This window comes from Rhinatrema bivittatum, chromosome 11, assembly GCF_901001135.1.
Source record: "Rhinatrema bivittatum chromosome 11, aRhiBiv1.1, whole genome shotgun sequence".
Classification (NCBI taxonomy): Eukaryota; Metazoa; Chordata; class Amphibia; order Gymnophiona; family Rhinatrematidae; genus Rhinatrema; species Rhinatrema bivittatum.
Window position 1 is genome coordinate 40,422,157 of NC_042625.1, and position 15,590 is coordinate 40,437,746.

At 40.7% G+C, this 15,590-nt stretch overlaps 1 protein-coding gene across 1 annotated transcript in view; it reads right to left on the minus strand.

Moving 5' to 3' along the window:
- Window positions 1–15,590, minus strand: part of TMEM132D (transmembrane protein 132D) — a 367,716-nt gene that overhangs the window by 280,970 nt on the left and 71,156 nt on the right. The window contains exon 3 of the mRNA XM_029571352.1: window positions 4,435–4,581. Within this exon, the coding sequence (XP_029427212.1) occupies window positions 4,435–4,581 (147 nt within the window). The remainder of the gene's footprint in view (window positions 1–4,434; window positions 4,582–15,590) is intronic.

Below are 15,590 nucleotides of genomic sequence, written 5' to 3' on the forward strand. Positions count from 1 at the left end.
ATATCTAAAGGCTTTTGCCAAACTGCGAAGTATAATGATGAATGCCCTCTAAGAGAAACTCACCATAAATTTCTTATGCGATTTTAATATTCTCAGGTACGGGCCCCACTTTGCGAAGATTGTTGATACCAGTACTTGTATTAGGTGTCAAGGGGCATACTTGATAATTCTGGATGTGCCCCTTGATCAATATCTTCTGGAAACAAGCACAACAATATCTTACACAAGTGGCAAATGTTGCATTGCCTTTGGAAGCCTCTCTTTTTCTTTTTGAATATTTCCAAAATGTTTCTTTCCTTGATGAATATACTAAGTTGTGGGTTCAGAAGGTATTATTGGCAAAAAAAGTAATTTTACAAAACTGGCTAATAGCAGATCCTCCGATCCTTAAGCACCTCAGAAATTTTTTATACGATGTTTGCTGTTTGGAAAAATGCATTGAGAATGTTGATGTTACCAGGAACTATAAACTATTCTTAAAAATTTGGAAATTGTATTTGGATTCATTACCTCATAGAGCGCGTAGCCTGCTACTGAATGATGTGATGTGATAGCTAATCTTGTAGATGTATGCCTTACCACTCTATATGGGTTTTATGTAAGACATAGTGGGGTGGAGTGGGGAAAGGGAGGGGAAAGAGTTCATTTGGTTATGTATTTGTAGTTAATTTGGTTGTAATACAAGCTTCAATACTAAATTGTAAACTAGGATGGTGTGCAGAAACCATTCACCATCTTGATTTCAGATTTATTAATTTGTGAAAATTTAATAAAAAAGAATTAAACTAAAAGACAGGAAATAGAGAGTAGGATTAAATAGTCAATTTTCTAAGTGTTTTTCAATATATTTATAAATAATCTAGAAAGGTATATGACAAGTGAGGTGACCAAATTTGCAGATGACACAAAATTATTCAGAGTAGCTAAATCACATGCAGATTATGATAAATTGTAGGAGGACCTTGTGAAAATGGAAGATTGGGGCATCCAAATGGCAGATGGAATTTAACGTGGACAACTGCAAAGTGATGCATATAGGGAAAAATAACTTTTACTGTAGTTACACAATGTTAGGTTCTCTCTTAGGAGTTACCACCCAGGAAAGAGAGCTAGGCGTCATAGTAGATGGTACATTGAAATCGTTAGCTCAGTGTGCTGCAGCAGTCAAAAAGCAAACATTAGGAATTATTAGGAAGGGAATAGTTAATAGAACGGAAAATGTCATAATGTCTCTATATCGCTCCATGGTGAGACCACACCTTGAATACTGTGTACAATTCTGGTCGCCGCATCTCAAAAAAGATATAGTTGCCCTGGAGAAAGAAAGAAGAATGGCGACCAAAATGATAAAGAGGATGGAACAGTTCCCCTATGAGGAAAGGCTAAAGAGAGAAGAGCTTGTTAGCTTAGAGAACAGCCGGCTGAGGTTGGATACAATGGAGGTCTGTAAAATCATGAAAGGACTTGAATGGGTAAATGTGAATCAGTTATTTACTCTTTCAGATAATACAAATACTAGGGGGCACTCCATGAAGTTAGCAAGTAACACATTTAAAACAAATGACAGCGCTACCTAGCCAGACATCTTTTAAAGATATCCAATTAAGTAACACTTTATCCAGCTATATGTAGACCGATAATTATGAAACCTAACCGGCTATGTCTGAAAATAGCTGGGTAGGTTTTTTAGTTATTCGGCCTTGTGTGGCCAGATAAAGTGCTACTTATCTGGATATCTTTAAAAGATATCTGGCTAAGTAGCGCTGCCATTAGGAAGCAAAGTCAAGTAAATAACAGGAGACAGCGAGCCAATCCCCTCCTACCCACCCCCAAAATATCTTATAAAGGCCCTGTTGGGCCCTGTTCTTTTTACCCCCGTAAACCTCTTAATCGAACTGAGACCTGATATCCCATTGTTTAAAATAAATAAATAAAAAGAGCAGCCTGATCCCTCTACCTTCCCTTCCTCCCACCCACCCGCAAGGATTATAAATCGTACGGACTCCCTCTCCCTCCTTCCCTTTCTCCAATCCTTCCAGAGCCTCCCTGATTCCTTGGTTTTCAATGCTGGGTGCAAGGGACCCTCTGACCCACTCCTGGGGTCTCCAGCACCACTCTAAGAGCAGCATTGGAAGTGTAAGCTAGTTATCCAGCTATAATTTAGCCAGATAAGTGGATGAATATGCCTATTTTGCCACTTAAATGGAAAACGTTTGAGTTATCCATCTAAATAGCTTTTGAATATTATCCTCAGGATGCTGGGCTTGATGGACTCTTGGTCTGACACGTAAGGCAACTTCTTACATTCTTATGTTCTTATGACATTAACTATGTTTTAAGCCCTTTTCTAAATCCCTAAAGACTGACTTCTTCTCTATGTGAAGATTGAAGAGAATTCCATAACCGAGGCAAGGCAGCTGAGAATATTTTAGATTTGCACATGAGGAAAGGCTTTCACCACTGGAAGATGTAACATACATTTTTGATTAAACCTAATGGACCCGCCTACTCTCATACCAGCCTATCCTACCTATCAAACGGGGGGACGGGGGCAAACATCTCTGAATTTTGAACAGCAAAACCAAGCATCTAAGCTGGCAACATAAAGAAACAGAAAGCCCGTGTAACGGTAATAGCAACAGCATTGCAGGAGTTCTATGCTGTGATTAACAAATTTGCAAACTGATGCTCCGTGGTGCATGATTTACTAAGCGTTCCCTCCATAAACGCAGATTGGGAAAAAACAGTCTTAATAAATAAGGCCCACCATGACTTCCACTCCTGTAAAACAATCAAGCACGTTCTCGAGTGATAAAATAATTTTCCACTTGCAGCATGACCCTGACTCTTTCATCCATGCAACTTACACTGGCAGGAGGATGAGAATACCTCATTCACAAATGTGTCAGAACGCTGGTCTTTTAAGACACGCGTCCGCCTAAAGAAAGTCAAAGTGCCACACATAACTGACTTGTGACGCTTAAAAAATTTGAGGTTGTCAATCACTAAATCTGGATGGAGTTGACATTGACATGAGAGCTGCAAGCCTTGCCAACAAACAGAAGGAGGGGCTCCACTCAGTCAGCAGACCCTCTCATGCAGAAGCTTTCTAATGTGCTAGCGGAAGACTCCAGAGTGAAACCCAGGCTATGTGGAAAGGAATAGACTATTTCAATGAAAGCCAAAACAATCCAGATTTCTTTTATATGCAACATGAATCAAAAGTGCAACAATAGAAAAATAAAAAAAAACCTATGTAAATAGATAATTTGCATTCTTATGATACTGGGCATATCTGGATAATGGGAGAAAAAGTAAATGGCTTCATTCTGAACACAGGTGAACACAAAGTGGATCAGACAGGCTTCAATAATTCAATCAATGTGATTGCATTTTGCGCCTAGAAATGTGTACCTTGGATACAAATAAGTCCCCAGGCAGTTAAAATACTATCAGGCAACTAAAGCTCAGTAATATGACACTTAAGCAGTCTTTGTAATAAACATTTCAAACATATTCTTACAGCTGATCTACATAGATAGTAGCAGAGATACTAACAAAGTCCAGCTTCTTCTCCCAACAGATTCATATCCAAATACTGTGGTTTCTATTCTTCAAGTGTAACGCAGATGATGTAATACTTTACTAGCGCTTAAATTATGACATGCCAATAGGCTTCAGTTACGACGACATTTTGATTTTTGCTGTGGGGCAGTGGGTGTATGAGTGAGAGAAGACTGCACTGCAACTGCTTATTCTGCTGCTACCTGTTCATGGAGAGGAAGCGTGGGTGGGAAGCCTTAGGGGTAGATTTTAAAAGGGTGCGAGCGGGCGTACATGTGCGCGCACTACCCGGCGCGCGCACATATACACCTGATTTTATAATTTGCACGTGCAGGTGCACGCAAGTTATAAAATCAGGGTTCGGCACACGCAAGGGGGTGCACAATTGTGTACCTTGCGCGGCCAATCCGCGCTGCCTTCCCCCGTTCCCTCCCAGGTCGCTCCGAAATCGGAGCAGCCTGTGAGGGAACTTCCCTTCCCTCTAGCCTGACCTTCCCACCCCTTCCCCTAACCTTCCCCCCCAGCCCTACTCTAACCCCCCCCCCCCCCCAAGGTTTTATCATACCTTTTGCACCTGTGCAATTTGCGCGTGCTGGCAGCCTGCCGGCACGCGATCCTTCGACACAGCGGCAATGGCCGCTGTGTCGAAGGCCTTTGGCCCCGTCCCCTCCCCTCCCCACCCCGCTCACACCCCACCCCTTTTTGCAAGCCCTGGGACTTACACATGTCCAGGAGGTTTACGCGCTTCGCCGGGCCTTTTTAAAATAGGCCCGGCGCGCGTAGGGCTTTTAAAATCTGGTCCATAGTGTGCCCATTTCTGACATCTTGGTAGAAAAGGAAAAACATCAAGAGATGCTGCGGTTTTCCTACCTGGTTTCCGAGTTTCCCGACTTCCTCCGACATACAATATCAGCCGGTGAGTATTTGCCAGAATAATCCATGTTCTCTTTAATATCCCAGAGAGAGGGGCTACTGGCTCGCACACCCAGGATAGTCACACCTTTCTTAACCTTTGCCCTGTGACAAACCAAAAAAAAATTATATTTGCTAATTAGACCCAGCATGTCCCTCTGCACAAGGGGCAAAAGCCACAGATACAAAAACATAAACTTTTTCTCCAACCTCAAACACCATAATGCAGAAGAGGTGGACAAACTAAACAAAAATAATTGTAAATGAATTTGTTTTAATTTCTAAAATTAAAGTCCATGTTGTATGAAGCCAAAAACCAAGGACTGTGCCAATGCTGCCCTTCACATCAGCTAAGTAATGAGCACATCTTGAGCATCATGTAATATTTTTACTGCTCTGGAAGCAAGCATATACAAAAGAATTTTAATCTGTTACAGGAAGATACAAGAGTCATAAGTCATAACCAACTGCAATATCATTTTGCCTTGTTGAAAATTTGCTCATTTTAGTGAACAGTTGACTCTATTAAAACTTCAAATATTATCTTCATATTTTGCCACTCAGCTTGGGCATGGCTCAATATAAAATAAAACTTAAGGACCAAATATATATGTATGCCCTAGAGAAGTGGAAGGAGAAAAGCGATATGATAAAGACTTTCAATACCTTCCAGTATTGTTTTTGTACTGGTTACGTGGTAAATACATTTGTTAAGAAATAAATAAACAATGCAGAAGATGCAAACATTTTAAAGTGGAAATGAAGTTCTACAATAAAGGTGCACAATATGAGGCTCCAAAGTGGTAGACTCAGAAGTAACAGAAGAAATAATCCTTTTTAAAATTATTTATTAATGCTTTCAAATTCAGTCTAACAAATTCACTGTTGCCCGAGGAATCCGAAGTCCATTTTCTGAATGAGCTCAAGTGTTGTCCACGCATAGAGTCCCTGCCTCCATGAAAATGGCATGTGTCAGCAGAACAGAACTAAAACGTGAAGCTACCTAAAACATAGCATTGTGTTGCGAGTGCGGACAGATACACGAGAGTTTGAGCTTTGTGCCGTGACGCAACCTACGCAACCCCAGGGCTGGCGGTGGTCGACATCGCTGGCGGGTGAACGCATCCGGGCACAGGCTAGCTGAAACAGGAATATTCTTGGCTTGAATTTGGAAGACTCATGGCTTAGCATAGGAACACCCAGAACCAGGAACTCTTGGATATCGAACACGCACTAGGAATTGAGACCCAGCAACGCAATGCTGGTCTCTGGAGTAAATATCTGGCCACTTGAAAGCCCTTTTGGACTGCAGTTTGGAAGCGGTTTATGCATGCAGACACAAGACAAGGGCTCTGAAGACTTGGACAAGACAAAGGCTCTGAAGACATGGACAAGCTGAAGGCTCTGAAGAGGTCCGGCACTGCTGTGCACCCTACACAACCCATGGGCTAGTCGTGAATCACGACAATAGCAGTGCAGGCATTGGACTCAGGAATAAGCAGAAGCTGGAACAAGACACTGAAGACCAGGGACTGGACTCAGGAACTTGGATTCAGACTCAGGCTCTAAAAATAAGAAAGGATTTCTGAAGGGTGAAGCGGCGCTCCAGATACACAGAGAGGAAAGGCGGCGATAGTGGCTCAAGGTTGTGCTGGGAAACAGAAGCAGGGCCCAGTGGCATCGGGAGTCGGCGGCATCCTGGATTCAGCAAGTGAGTGAGCCACTCACGGGCCTGTCCCACAAGTGGAATCACAACACAATGGCAGTGCTGTGAGCTGCACTGCAGAGGATCTGGATTCCAGGATCAGGTCTTCTGGTCCCTGGGTCAATCTGGATTGGGGATGCTGGAACAGTGTTCATAGATTCCTGAGGGGAGTGGGTGGAGGTGGAGTGAGTCCCATTCAACATGCTACAGTGAAACATAGTGGATAGATTTAGGGTGAACATATACGAGGTTCCAGAAGGAGCCATGAACCATCACTGCAATGACAGGGCTAGGCTATTAAAAAGGGTGTTAATCCCCATGACATTTGCAAATGAAAGTTTATGGAACCATAGCCATGAGAGATTGGTTTGCATTGAGCCAGATGCCCAACAGGAGCAAGAGGAATGTGTTGGGCCAGTAAAAAAAATAATAATAAAAATAAAAATAAGAGTATTGGGTTTCTTTTGCATATGATCACAATTCCAACTTATACTGAATCAAGATAGAATGAGCGTTCTTTACAGGCCTACCAAATTAGCTATTCCTTTCATTAAGACCTACAGCCTTCTGATTTCTGCAAAAGAAACACTTTTACTTGAGTTGTCCAATGGAAAATTTGTGCAATACACAAGAGAAATCTGACTTCTTTAATCAATATGTCACTTTAGAAAAGTAATGTATACATTTCCTGCCAACAGAAAGAAGGCGATTTCCCAATTTTATCTCACGACCCACTAAGCACCTTGTTTACTCCACAGATAAAGAAACGTCAAGCAGAGTTTCAAATCAGCTAATTAAAACATAGACACTGTCCCTTTTCATTTATTTGAGTGTTGAAGCACATCCAAGGTTTCCTTTGTAGTCTCCCAGGCTATCACTTAGCTTTCAGTCTGTGTCATCACTGCAGGCTTGTAAACAGTTGTGAAATTGCAACTTAAGTAACATAGCAGATAAGTACCATTTGATCTGCCCAATTATCCTCTGCCTACACTGCTCTAGTTAAGGATATCTCTCAGCAGTCAGCTCAGAGAGGCTTGACTACCTACACTGTTCTAGCTCCTTATCACCCTTTCTTTGCCCTTATCACATCTCACTACACTAAGGATATCTCCCAGCTAGCATTATATAAGCTTGACTGCCTATAGGAGACCCTGCCTTCTCCTTTTGCCCTTAGCTGGGAACTCTAGCCAAGCCAGCTTGCTGCTCGTACTAGAAACTTATCTCCCCTTGATTATATCCGAGAATGTGCCAAATCTCTGCCACCACTGCAGATTAGTCGATCTTGCCTTTTCCTTCTTAAGAGCTTGATGCAGTTGGCTTTGTCACCTGCTCTTTTTGGCCCTCTATTCTTCCAGGTAGGTGAGCATACTTTCCCCAATATATAATCCAATACCCAGAATCTCTACTTCTATTATCTTATCATTCACCTACTTCTGCTTTTACCACTGCTATGTGCATCCATCCCGAGCATTGGTAAATTCCATCAAAGGTTTTAGTTATTACCACTGCTTCAGGCAATAGATTCCAGGTATCTACCACCCTCTTGGTAAAGAATTATTTACTATGTCTCCCTATCCTTGAATTAAGTGTTATATAAAGAGGAATAGCTGGATGCTGAAAAATAACAGCATTGTAGCACAACTGCTAAGAGTGGAGTGCAAAGTCAGCTGACTTCCTGGTCCTGAAAAACCTGTGGGAAAAAACCCCAAACATTTTCAGAAAGAAAAAGCATGGAAAAATCATGGTCGGGTTCTGCTGTAAGGCCTGTCAGAAATTCCCATCAGTCAGTCAACATTTGTTTCAATCTGAACTAAAAGATTGCAGGGAGTCTGATAACATCATTCTAGCCCCTCCAAAACATTTCAAAATCAAGGCACTCGGGGTCAGCCTGCTAGTGCTGCTGCATGCTGCCCTGAGAGAAATCCATAATGGATTCCCAGAGCCAACTGGGGCTGGCATTGGCGATGCTCAGAAAACAACTTTCAGGGAAGCCCTTGCTGGAGAGAGGTGACACAGCTCTCTCTCAACAGTGCCACCTAGTAAGCAGGCTCAGGAGGCACATTTTCCCACTTCATTTGGGAGCTGGTGGAATTTGATTTCTGCCTAAAGATTGTCAATGCAATTGTTGGAGGGAAGGAGGAAGAGCAAGTGTTAAAATGAGCAAAAAAACAGGTGGTTGAGAATGAAAGCTCATGGCAATGCAGTTCCACTAGAGTCCAGTTCTGATTAAGCTAGAGAAAACTTCCTGTACAAAAAAAGTACAAAATAAGTTTAAAAAAAAAAAAAAAAAGATAATTCAAGATGCTGCCAATCCATGGAATTGACTCTAATTTTATATTACTGCTTGTGCTTGAGGTACAGGAAAGCATCATTTACCACTACTAGGATGATAAAATCTGCTTTTACATTAAAACAAGTCAGTGCTTACTGTCCAGGAGGCAATTGTATTTGTTGGGGTGTGTGTGGAGAGGAGGGGGAGCTTTGCTGTCTCTAGATGGAGTTATCAGAATCAGGCTTTTAAGTAATTAATGAAGGATCTCTGTTTTCAACGCCTAGATGGTGTCTCTGGGCCAACACTAAATCAATACTGGCCTGGAGACGGTATTAAACTGTACAACCCAGTGATAAAGGCACTCCGATGTAATGCAACGCTCTGTGACAAAGCAGCCAGGCTCACTTATCCCATGTCTGGGTTCTCTACCTCTCTGTGTGTCAGAATGACTTAATCAACAACTGTTCTTAGGACACGGGACCCCCTTTTGCTAATATTGCCACTCATTTTGAAAACAGGAATAAGAATGGAGATTTCCATTTTATTCCGATTACCTTGGTCAGCTCTGCTGCCCTCTTTTGCACTGGGAGAGCAAGAAAGATCGCTTTCACTTAGTCACTACAAACCCGTTTAATTCTGATCAGAATTCAATGACCAGAATGATGGATAACCTTGTAGTGATTTTGTGAACTGTTTCAAACCATGAGTGTAAGAAAGGAATGTAAATGGAAAAGGAGACAGACTCTATCCAAACTGGAAAATGAGACCTTTACGAAAATACTTGAATTTTACAATGGATTATGCTGGTTCTAATTATTTTATTTTCCATTAAGAAGCCGCTTTCACAGACCTTTAAAGATGGGAGGAAAGAAAATGGGGCTCCAATTAACCATCCTAGATTTAGCTACCAAAATGCATTTCCGCTATTAACTCCTTCTCTCATTGTAAATAACAAATGCCATATTTCAGCTATTACCTAAGGCCTAGAGCACTGCACCTGTTAAGGAAGTCCAGAGTAATTCAGATCACATCCTTAGACCCCTACAACCCTCCCCCACAGTCAGTTGAGTGTTTTCAGGATATCCCTAATGAATATGCATGAGATATTTTTGTACACACTGTCTCCAATGAATGTGAATCTCATGCATATTCATTAGGGATATCTTGAAAATCCAACTGGCTGGGGGACCAATTTGAGCACCACTGATTTAGATATAGTAACCTGCAGTCAAAAAATTAAATTCTAGAAAAATAAAGTTTTTTGGGTTTTTTTTATAAAGCTCCAAAGTAGTTGCAGCAAAGTTCAGCAGAAGTAACTGAATATCTCCTAGACAGGAGCAGATGCCAAAGATAGAAAAGGAAACGATAAAAAAGATTAGAGCAGTTTCCGGCACACTGTTAGAAGTCAACAAATAGCAGTTATCCCTCCTTTATTATTTATTATTTTTTCTCATACCTAAAGATTAATTTAAGAGTACAGTATTCTCATATGGATATCCTATTATTCATATAAATGGAATTTCCAATCCACAATCCAAATAGCGTATATTATTTGATTCATGTAACAGAAACTTTATTGGCACCTACTAGGTAATTTATAATCCTAACCAGACAGATGTGCCTATCTGTAAACTGTTGTGATGGTATACTACTAAACGACGGTACAGAAAAGTTTTTAAATAAATAAATTTCAGTACCAGAATTAAGTTTTTCAAGCAAAAAAATCAACAAGTCCAGTTTGCTTACAAAAATTCCAAAATAGTACAATTCTTTGCAAGATATATACTTTCTTTGTTTCTATATATGTATATTTTGCCTTTTTATGATTAAAGACTGAATCCATTTCATAGAGACAGGCAATTAACGTCTGCCCTTTTTACAGATGTATAATGTAAGATAGGCAAAAATCAATTTTTTAGGCACAATTTTAGAATGTGAAAATAAAACACTTTTTCATCTTCTCAAATGCCTCCTAGAGTCTAATTTGAGACAATCTGAACTACTCAATCACTTATCCCAACGACATTTAACATAGTTCTCAATGCCAATACAAGTTGCTTCTTGACAGAGAAGTCTGTCATCTCTTCACTTGTCATTAATATCCCTATCAATTAAAAATTCTAACTTATCCCTATCAATTAAATAGCAGAATGAAAATACAAACAAAAAACAAACTTTGAAATGTTTGTATGCTAATGCCAGAAGTCTAAGATGGGAGAATTAGAATGTATAGCAGCGAATGATGACATAGACTTAATTGGCATCTCAGAGACAAGGTGGAAGGAGGATAACCAATGGGACAGTGCTATACCAGGGTACAAATTATATCGCAATGACAGAGAGGAGCACCCAGGAGGCGGTGTGGCGCTTTATGTCCGGGATGGCATAGAGTCCAACAGGATAAACATGCACAATCAAATCTTTATGGGTAGAAATCCCTTGTGTGTTGGGGAAGACTATAGTGATAGGAGTATACTACCGTCCACCTGGTCAAGATGGTGAGACGGATAGTGAAATGCTAAGAGAAATTAGGGAAGCTATCCAAATTGGTAGTGCGGTAATAACGGGAGATTTCAATTACCCCAATATTGACTGGGTAAATGTATCATCGGGACATGCTAGAGAGATAAAGTTCCTGGATGGAATAAATGACAGCTTTATGGAGCAATTGATTCAGGAACCGACAAAAGAGGGAGCAATTTTAGATCTAATTCTCAGTGAAGCACAGGATTTGGTGAGAGCGGTAACGGTGGTGGGGCCACTTGGCAATAGTGATCATAATATGATCAAATTTGAATTAATGACTAGAAGGGGGACAGTAAGCAAATCCACAGCTCTCGTGCTAAACTTTCAAAAGGGAAACTTTGATAAAATGAGAAAAATAGTTAGAAAATCTGAAAAGAGCAGCTATAAAGGTAAAAGGTGTGCAGGAGGCGTGGTCATTGTTAAAAAATACCATCCTAGAAGCACAGTCCAGATGTATTCCACACATTAAGAAAGGTGGAAAGAAGGCAAAACGATCACCGGCATGGTTAAAAGGGGAGTTGAAAGAAGCTTTTATAGACAAAAGATCTTCATTCAAAATTGGAAAAAAAGATCCAACAGAAGAAAATAGGATAAATCATAAACGTTGGCAAGTTAAATGTAAGACATTAATAAGACAGGCTAAGAGAGAATTTGAAAAGAAGTTGGCCGTAGAGGCAAAAACTCACAGTAAAAACTTTTTAAAAAATATCCGAAGCAGAAAGCCTGTGAGGGAGTCAGTTGAACTGTTAGATGATCGAGGGGTTAAAGGGGCAATTAGAGAAGATAAAGCCATCGTAGAAAGATTAAATTATTTTTTTTGCTTCAGTGTTTACTGAAGAGAATGTTGGGGATATATCCGTTTCAGAGAAGGTTTTCATGGATACTGATTCAGATGGACTGAACTAAATCACGGTGAATGTGGTAGGCCTGATTGACAACCTGAAGAGTAATAAATCCCCTGGACGGATGGTATACACCCCAAGGTTCTGAAGGAACTAAAAAATGAAATTTCAGACCTATTAGTAAACATTTGTAACCTATCATTAAAATCATCTATTGTACCTGAAGACTGGAGGGTGGCTAATATAACCCCAATATTTAAAAAGGGCTCCAGGGGCAATCCGAGAAACTACAGACCAGTTAGCCTGACTTCAGTGCCATGAAAAATAGTGGAAAGTGTTCTAAATATCAAAATCATAGAACATATAGAAAGACATGGTTTAATGGAACAAAGTCAGCATGGCTTTACCCAGGGCAAGTCTTGCCTCACAAATCTGCTTCACTTTTTTGAAGGAGTTAATAAACATGTAGATAAAGGTGAACTGGTAGATGTAATATATTTGGATTTTCAGAAGGCGTTTGAGAAAGTTCCTCATGACAGGCTTCTAGGAAAAGTAAAAAGTCATGGGATAGGTGGTGATGTCCTTTCCTGGATTACAAACTGGCTAAAAGACAGGAAACAGAGAGTAGGACTAAATGGATAATCTTTGTGGAAGGGAGTGGGCAGTGGAGTGCCTTAGGGATCTGTATTGGGACCCATACTTTTCAATATATTTATACATGATCTGGAAAGAAATACGACAAGAGAGGTAATCAAATTTGCAGATGATACAAAATTGTTCAGAGTAGTTAAATCATAAGCAGATTGTGATAAATTGCAGGAAGACCTTCTGAGACTGGAAAATTAGGCATCCAAATGGCAGATGAAATTTAATGTGGATAAGTGCAAGCTGATGCATATAGGGAAAAATAACCCATGCTATAGTTACACAATGATAGATTCCATATAAGGAGCTACCACCCAAGAAAGAGATCTAGGCATCAAAGTGGATAACACATTGAAATCATCGGTTCAGTGTGCTGTGGCAGTCAAAAAAGCAAACAGAATGTTGGGAATTATTAGAAAGGGAATGGTGAATAAAATGGAAAATGTCATATGCCTCTGTATCGCTCCATGGTGAGACCGCACCTTGAATACTGTGTACAATTCTGGTCGCCGCATCTCAAAAAAGATATAATTGCGATGGAAAAGGTATAGAGAAGGGGAACCAAAATGATAAGGGGAATGGAACAGCTCCCCTATGAGGAAAGACTAAAGAGATTATGACTTTTCAGCCTGGAGAAGAGACGGCTGAGGGGAGATATGATAGAAGTGTTTAAAATCATGAGAGGTCTAGAAAGGGTAGATGTGAATCGGTTATTTCCACTTTCGGATAATAGAAAGACTAGGGGGCACTCCATTAAGTTAACAAGTAGCACATTTAAAACTATTCAGAGAAAGTTCTTTTTCACTGAAAGCACAATTAAACTCTGGAATTTGTTGCCAGAGGATGTGGTTAGTGCAGTTAGTGTAGATGTGTTTAAAAAAGTATTGGGTAAGTTCTTGGAGAAGAAGTCAATTACCTGCTATTAATTAAGTTGACTTAGAAAATAGCCATTGCTATTACTGGCAACAGTAGCATGGAATAGACTTAGTTTTTGGGTACTTGCCAGGTTCTTATGGCCTGGATTGGCCACTGTTGGAAACAGGATGCTGGGCTTGATGGTCCCTTGGTCTGACCCAGTATGGCATGTTCTTATGACTTTTCATTGCAAATAAAATGTTAAAATATATCGTGACTCATTCCTTGCACCCCGATATCAATTGATGTTTTGGCAGATTCTGTGTCACTTGTCTGTATCGATGTTATCATCTCCGGACTCTTCCAGTTTTTGGAGGTTTTTTTTAGACTGGAGGAGGAAATAATTTTTACACCTATAAAGTAATCAATTTATTAAACTCCCAGAACAACACTTATACTGTGTGGCTTTTGTTCAGTAAAAGAGAGGAAGTGCGGATTCTTCTGTGTTCAGCGATATTGACTAACTTTCCTGTTTGTACTGGAATAATTAAACAGGAAAATGGTTAAAAATGTCAGGAAAACTCTGCTAATAAAACTTGGGTGCATTCTTATCTGTGCCTGATAGTGTGTTTTTTGTTGTATTTGGTTATAAGGTGGGCATCTAAGGAATTCTTCCCCAGTAGTTTAAACTCTCATCCAAGGATTTAATTTCGTGCAACTCTGAGAAAATAACGAACATTGACAGAAGATATCATGCAAACAAACACTTGTGCAGAAAGCTTTTTCCCAAAAGTGCCAAACTAAAGAATCACACACAAGCTCTGTATGCTTTTCGCAGAAGTGTTCGGTTGTTCAATTTTCTTTTCCACAATTTATTCTCTTCCAGTTCTTGCTTGATATTAAATCAATGGACAAAATACGTACTATTTCAAAACTGTGCAAGAAAACTGACTTTATGGGGTAATTTTGTTACGTTGCACGTAAAAGTTGCACCAGTTTTTCAAAGTGGACTTGCACATCCGAGTCTGTTTTGAAAACTTTGAAGTGCTGAAAAAAGTGTGAAAAGCAGAACATAAACCTAAATAAATAAATTATCCCACCAAAGCTGCATGCATGGCTTACACCTGCTAAAAGATCCACACAAATTTCCCATAAAAAAATGTGTGTGTCTAGTTTTGAAAATGAGAAAGTATGTGTGTAAGGGCAATCGCCTCCCTAATTCCACCCTCGGAATATCTCCACTTGGTCCAGATAAGCTTACATGTGAGCAGGACACTCACGCATGAGTTTATGCACGTACTGGGCAGGCAGTTTAATAAAACACACTATCTTACCTGTAGAAATGCTTTAGAAACTCAATCTCCTGCTGCTAATTCATACAACATACATTTTACTATAGTGCAAGCAGTTTAAGTTGAGGTCATAACCCATTGGTTATTTTCACAGGTCAACAGCTTGAGCTGCTGAAAACAGAATTGAGGGAATATGGCGGTAACTAGAGAAGACCGAGCTAGGAGGAAGTACAGAAATAGAGGCCCTGATTCAGTAAAAGAGTGCTCTTCACGGTAAAACCTGGGGCACATGGCAGATCCATCAACCCCAAGTGTCTTTCCGCAATACCTACTTTCCCATTTTCCTTCTGCAGAGGCTTTTCTGCTGCTGCTGCTGCTGCCTCTAGGACAGCTATTCTGCTTTTCTCCAGCACTGTGTGGCTCTCAGCGAGTTTCAGCCACATGGTGCCTGAACTTTTGTGCTATTCTGTGAGAAAAGTGCAGGAGTTTGGGTACCACACAGTTCAAACTCTGTTACCGGAAGAAAACGGAAAAGGTGTTCTGGAGGCAATGCCAGCAAAAAAGCCGCTGGAGAAGGTGACAGGGAATGACTAGAAGTGGGGACAGGATGATGGAGGCTGACTGGTGGGTAGGTAGGAGTTGAGACTGGCTGAGATGGGATTCAGGGGAGTGTGTTGAAGGAAGACTGTGTGGTGGAGAGGTAGCTAAGGAGACAGATTTGGGGGGAAGGCATATTGGGAGAAATGAGTTGGAAGAAGATGGGCTAGGGGAGGGGGGAGAAGGACTGCAAGTGTGGAAAAGCAAACCATTTTAGTTACATGTGTCTCTCTGAGTGTACCTGAACAGCCAGGCTGGCCGAATCATTGGAGGGGGATCTCTCTCCCCCCCCCCCCCCCCACACACACACACCAAGCAACCCACTTCACTGAAAGCCTTCCCTTGCCTCTTTGTGCAGGGTGCTGGCCACTTTATCCAGC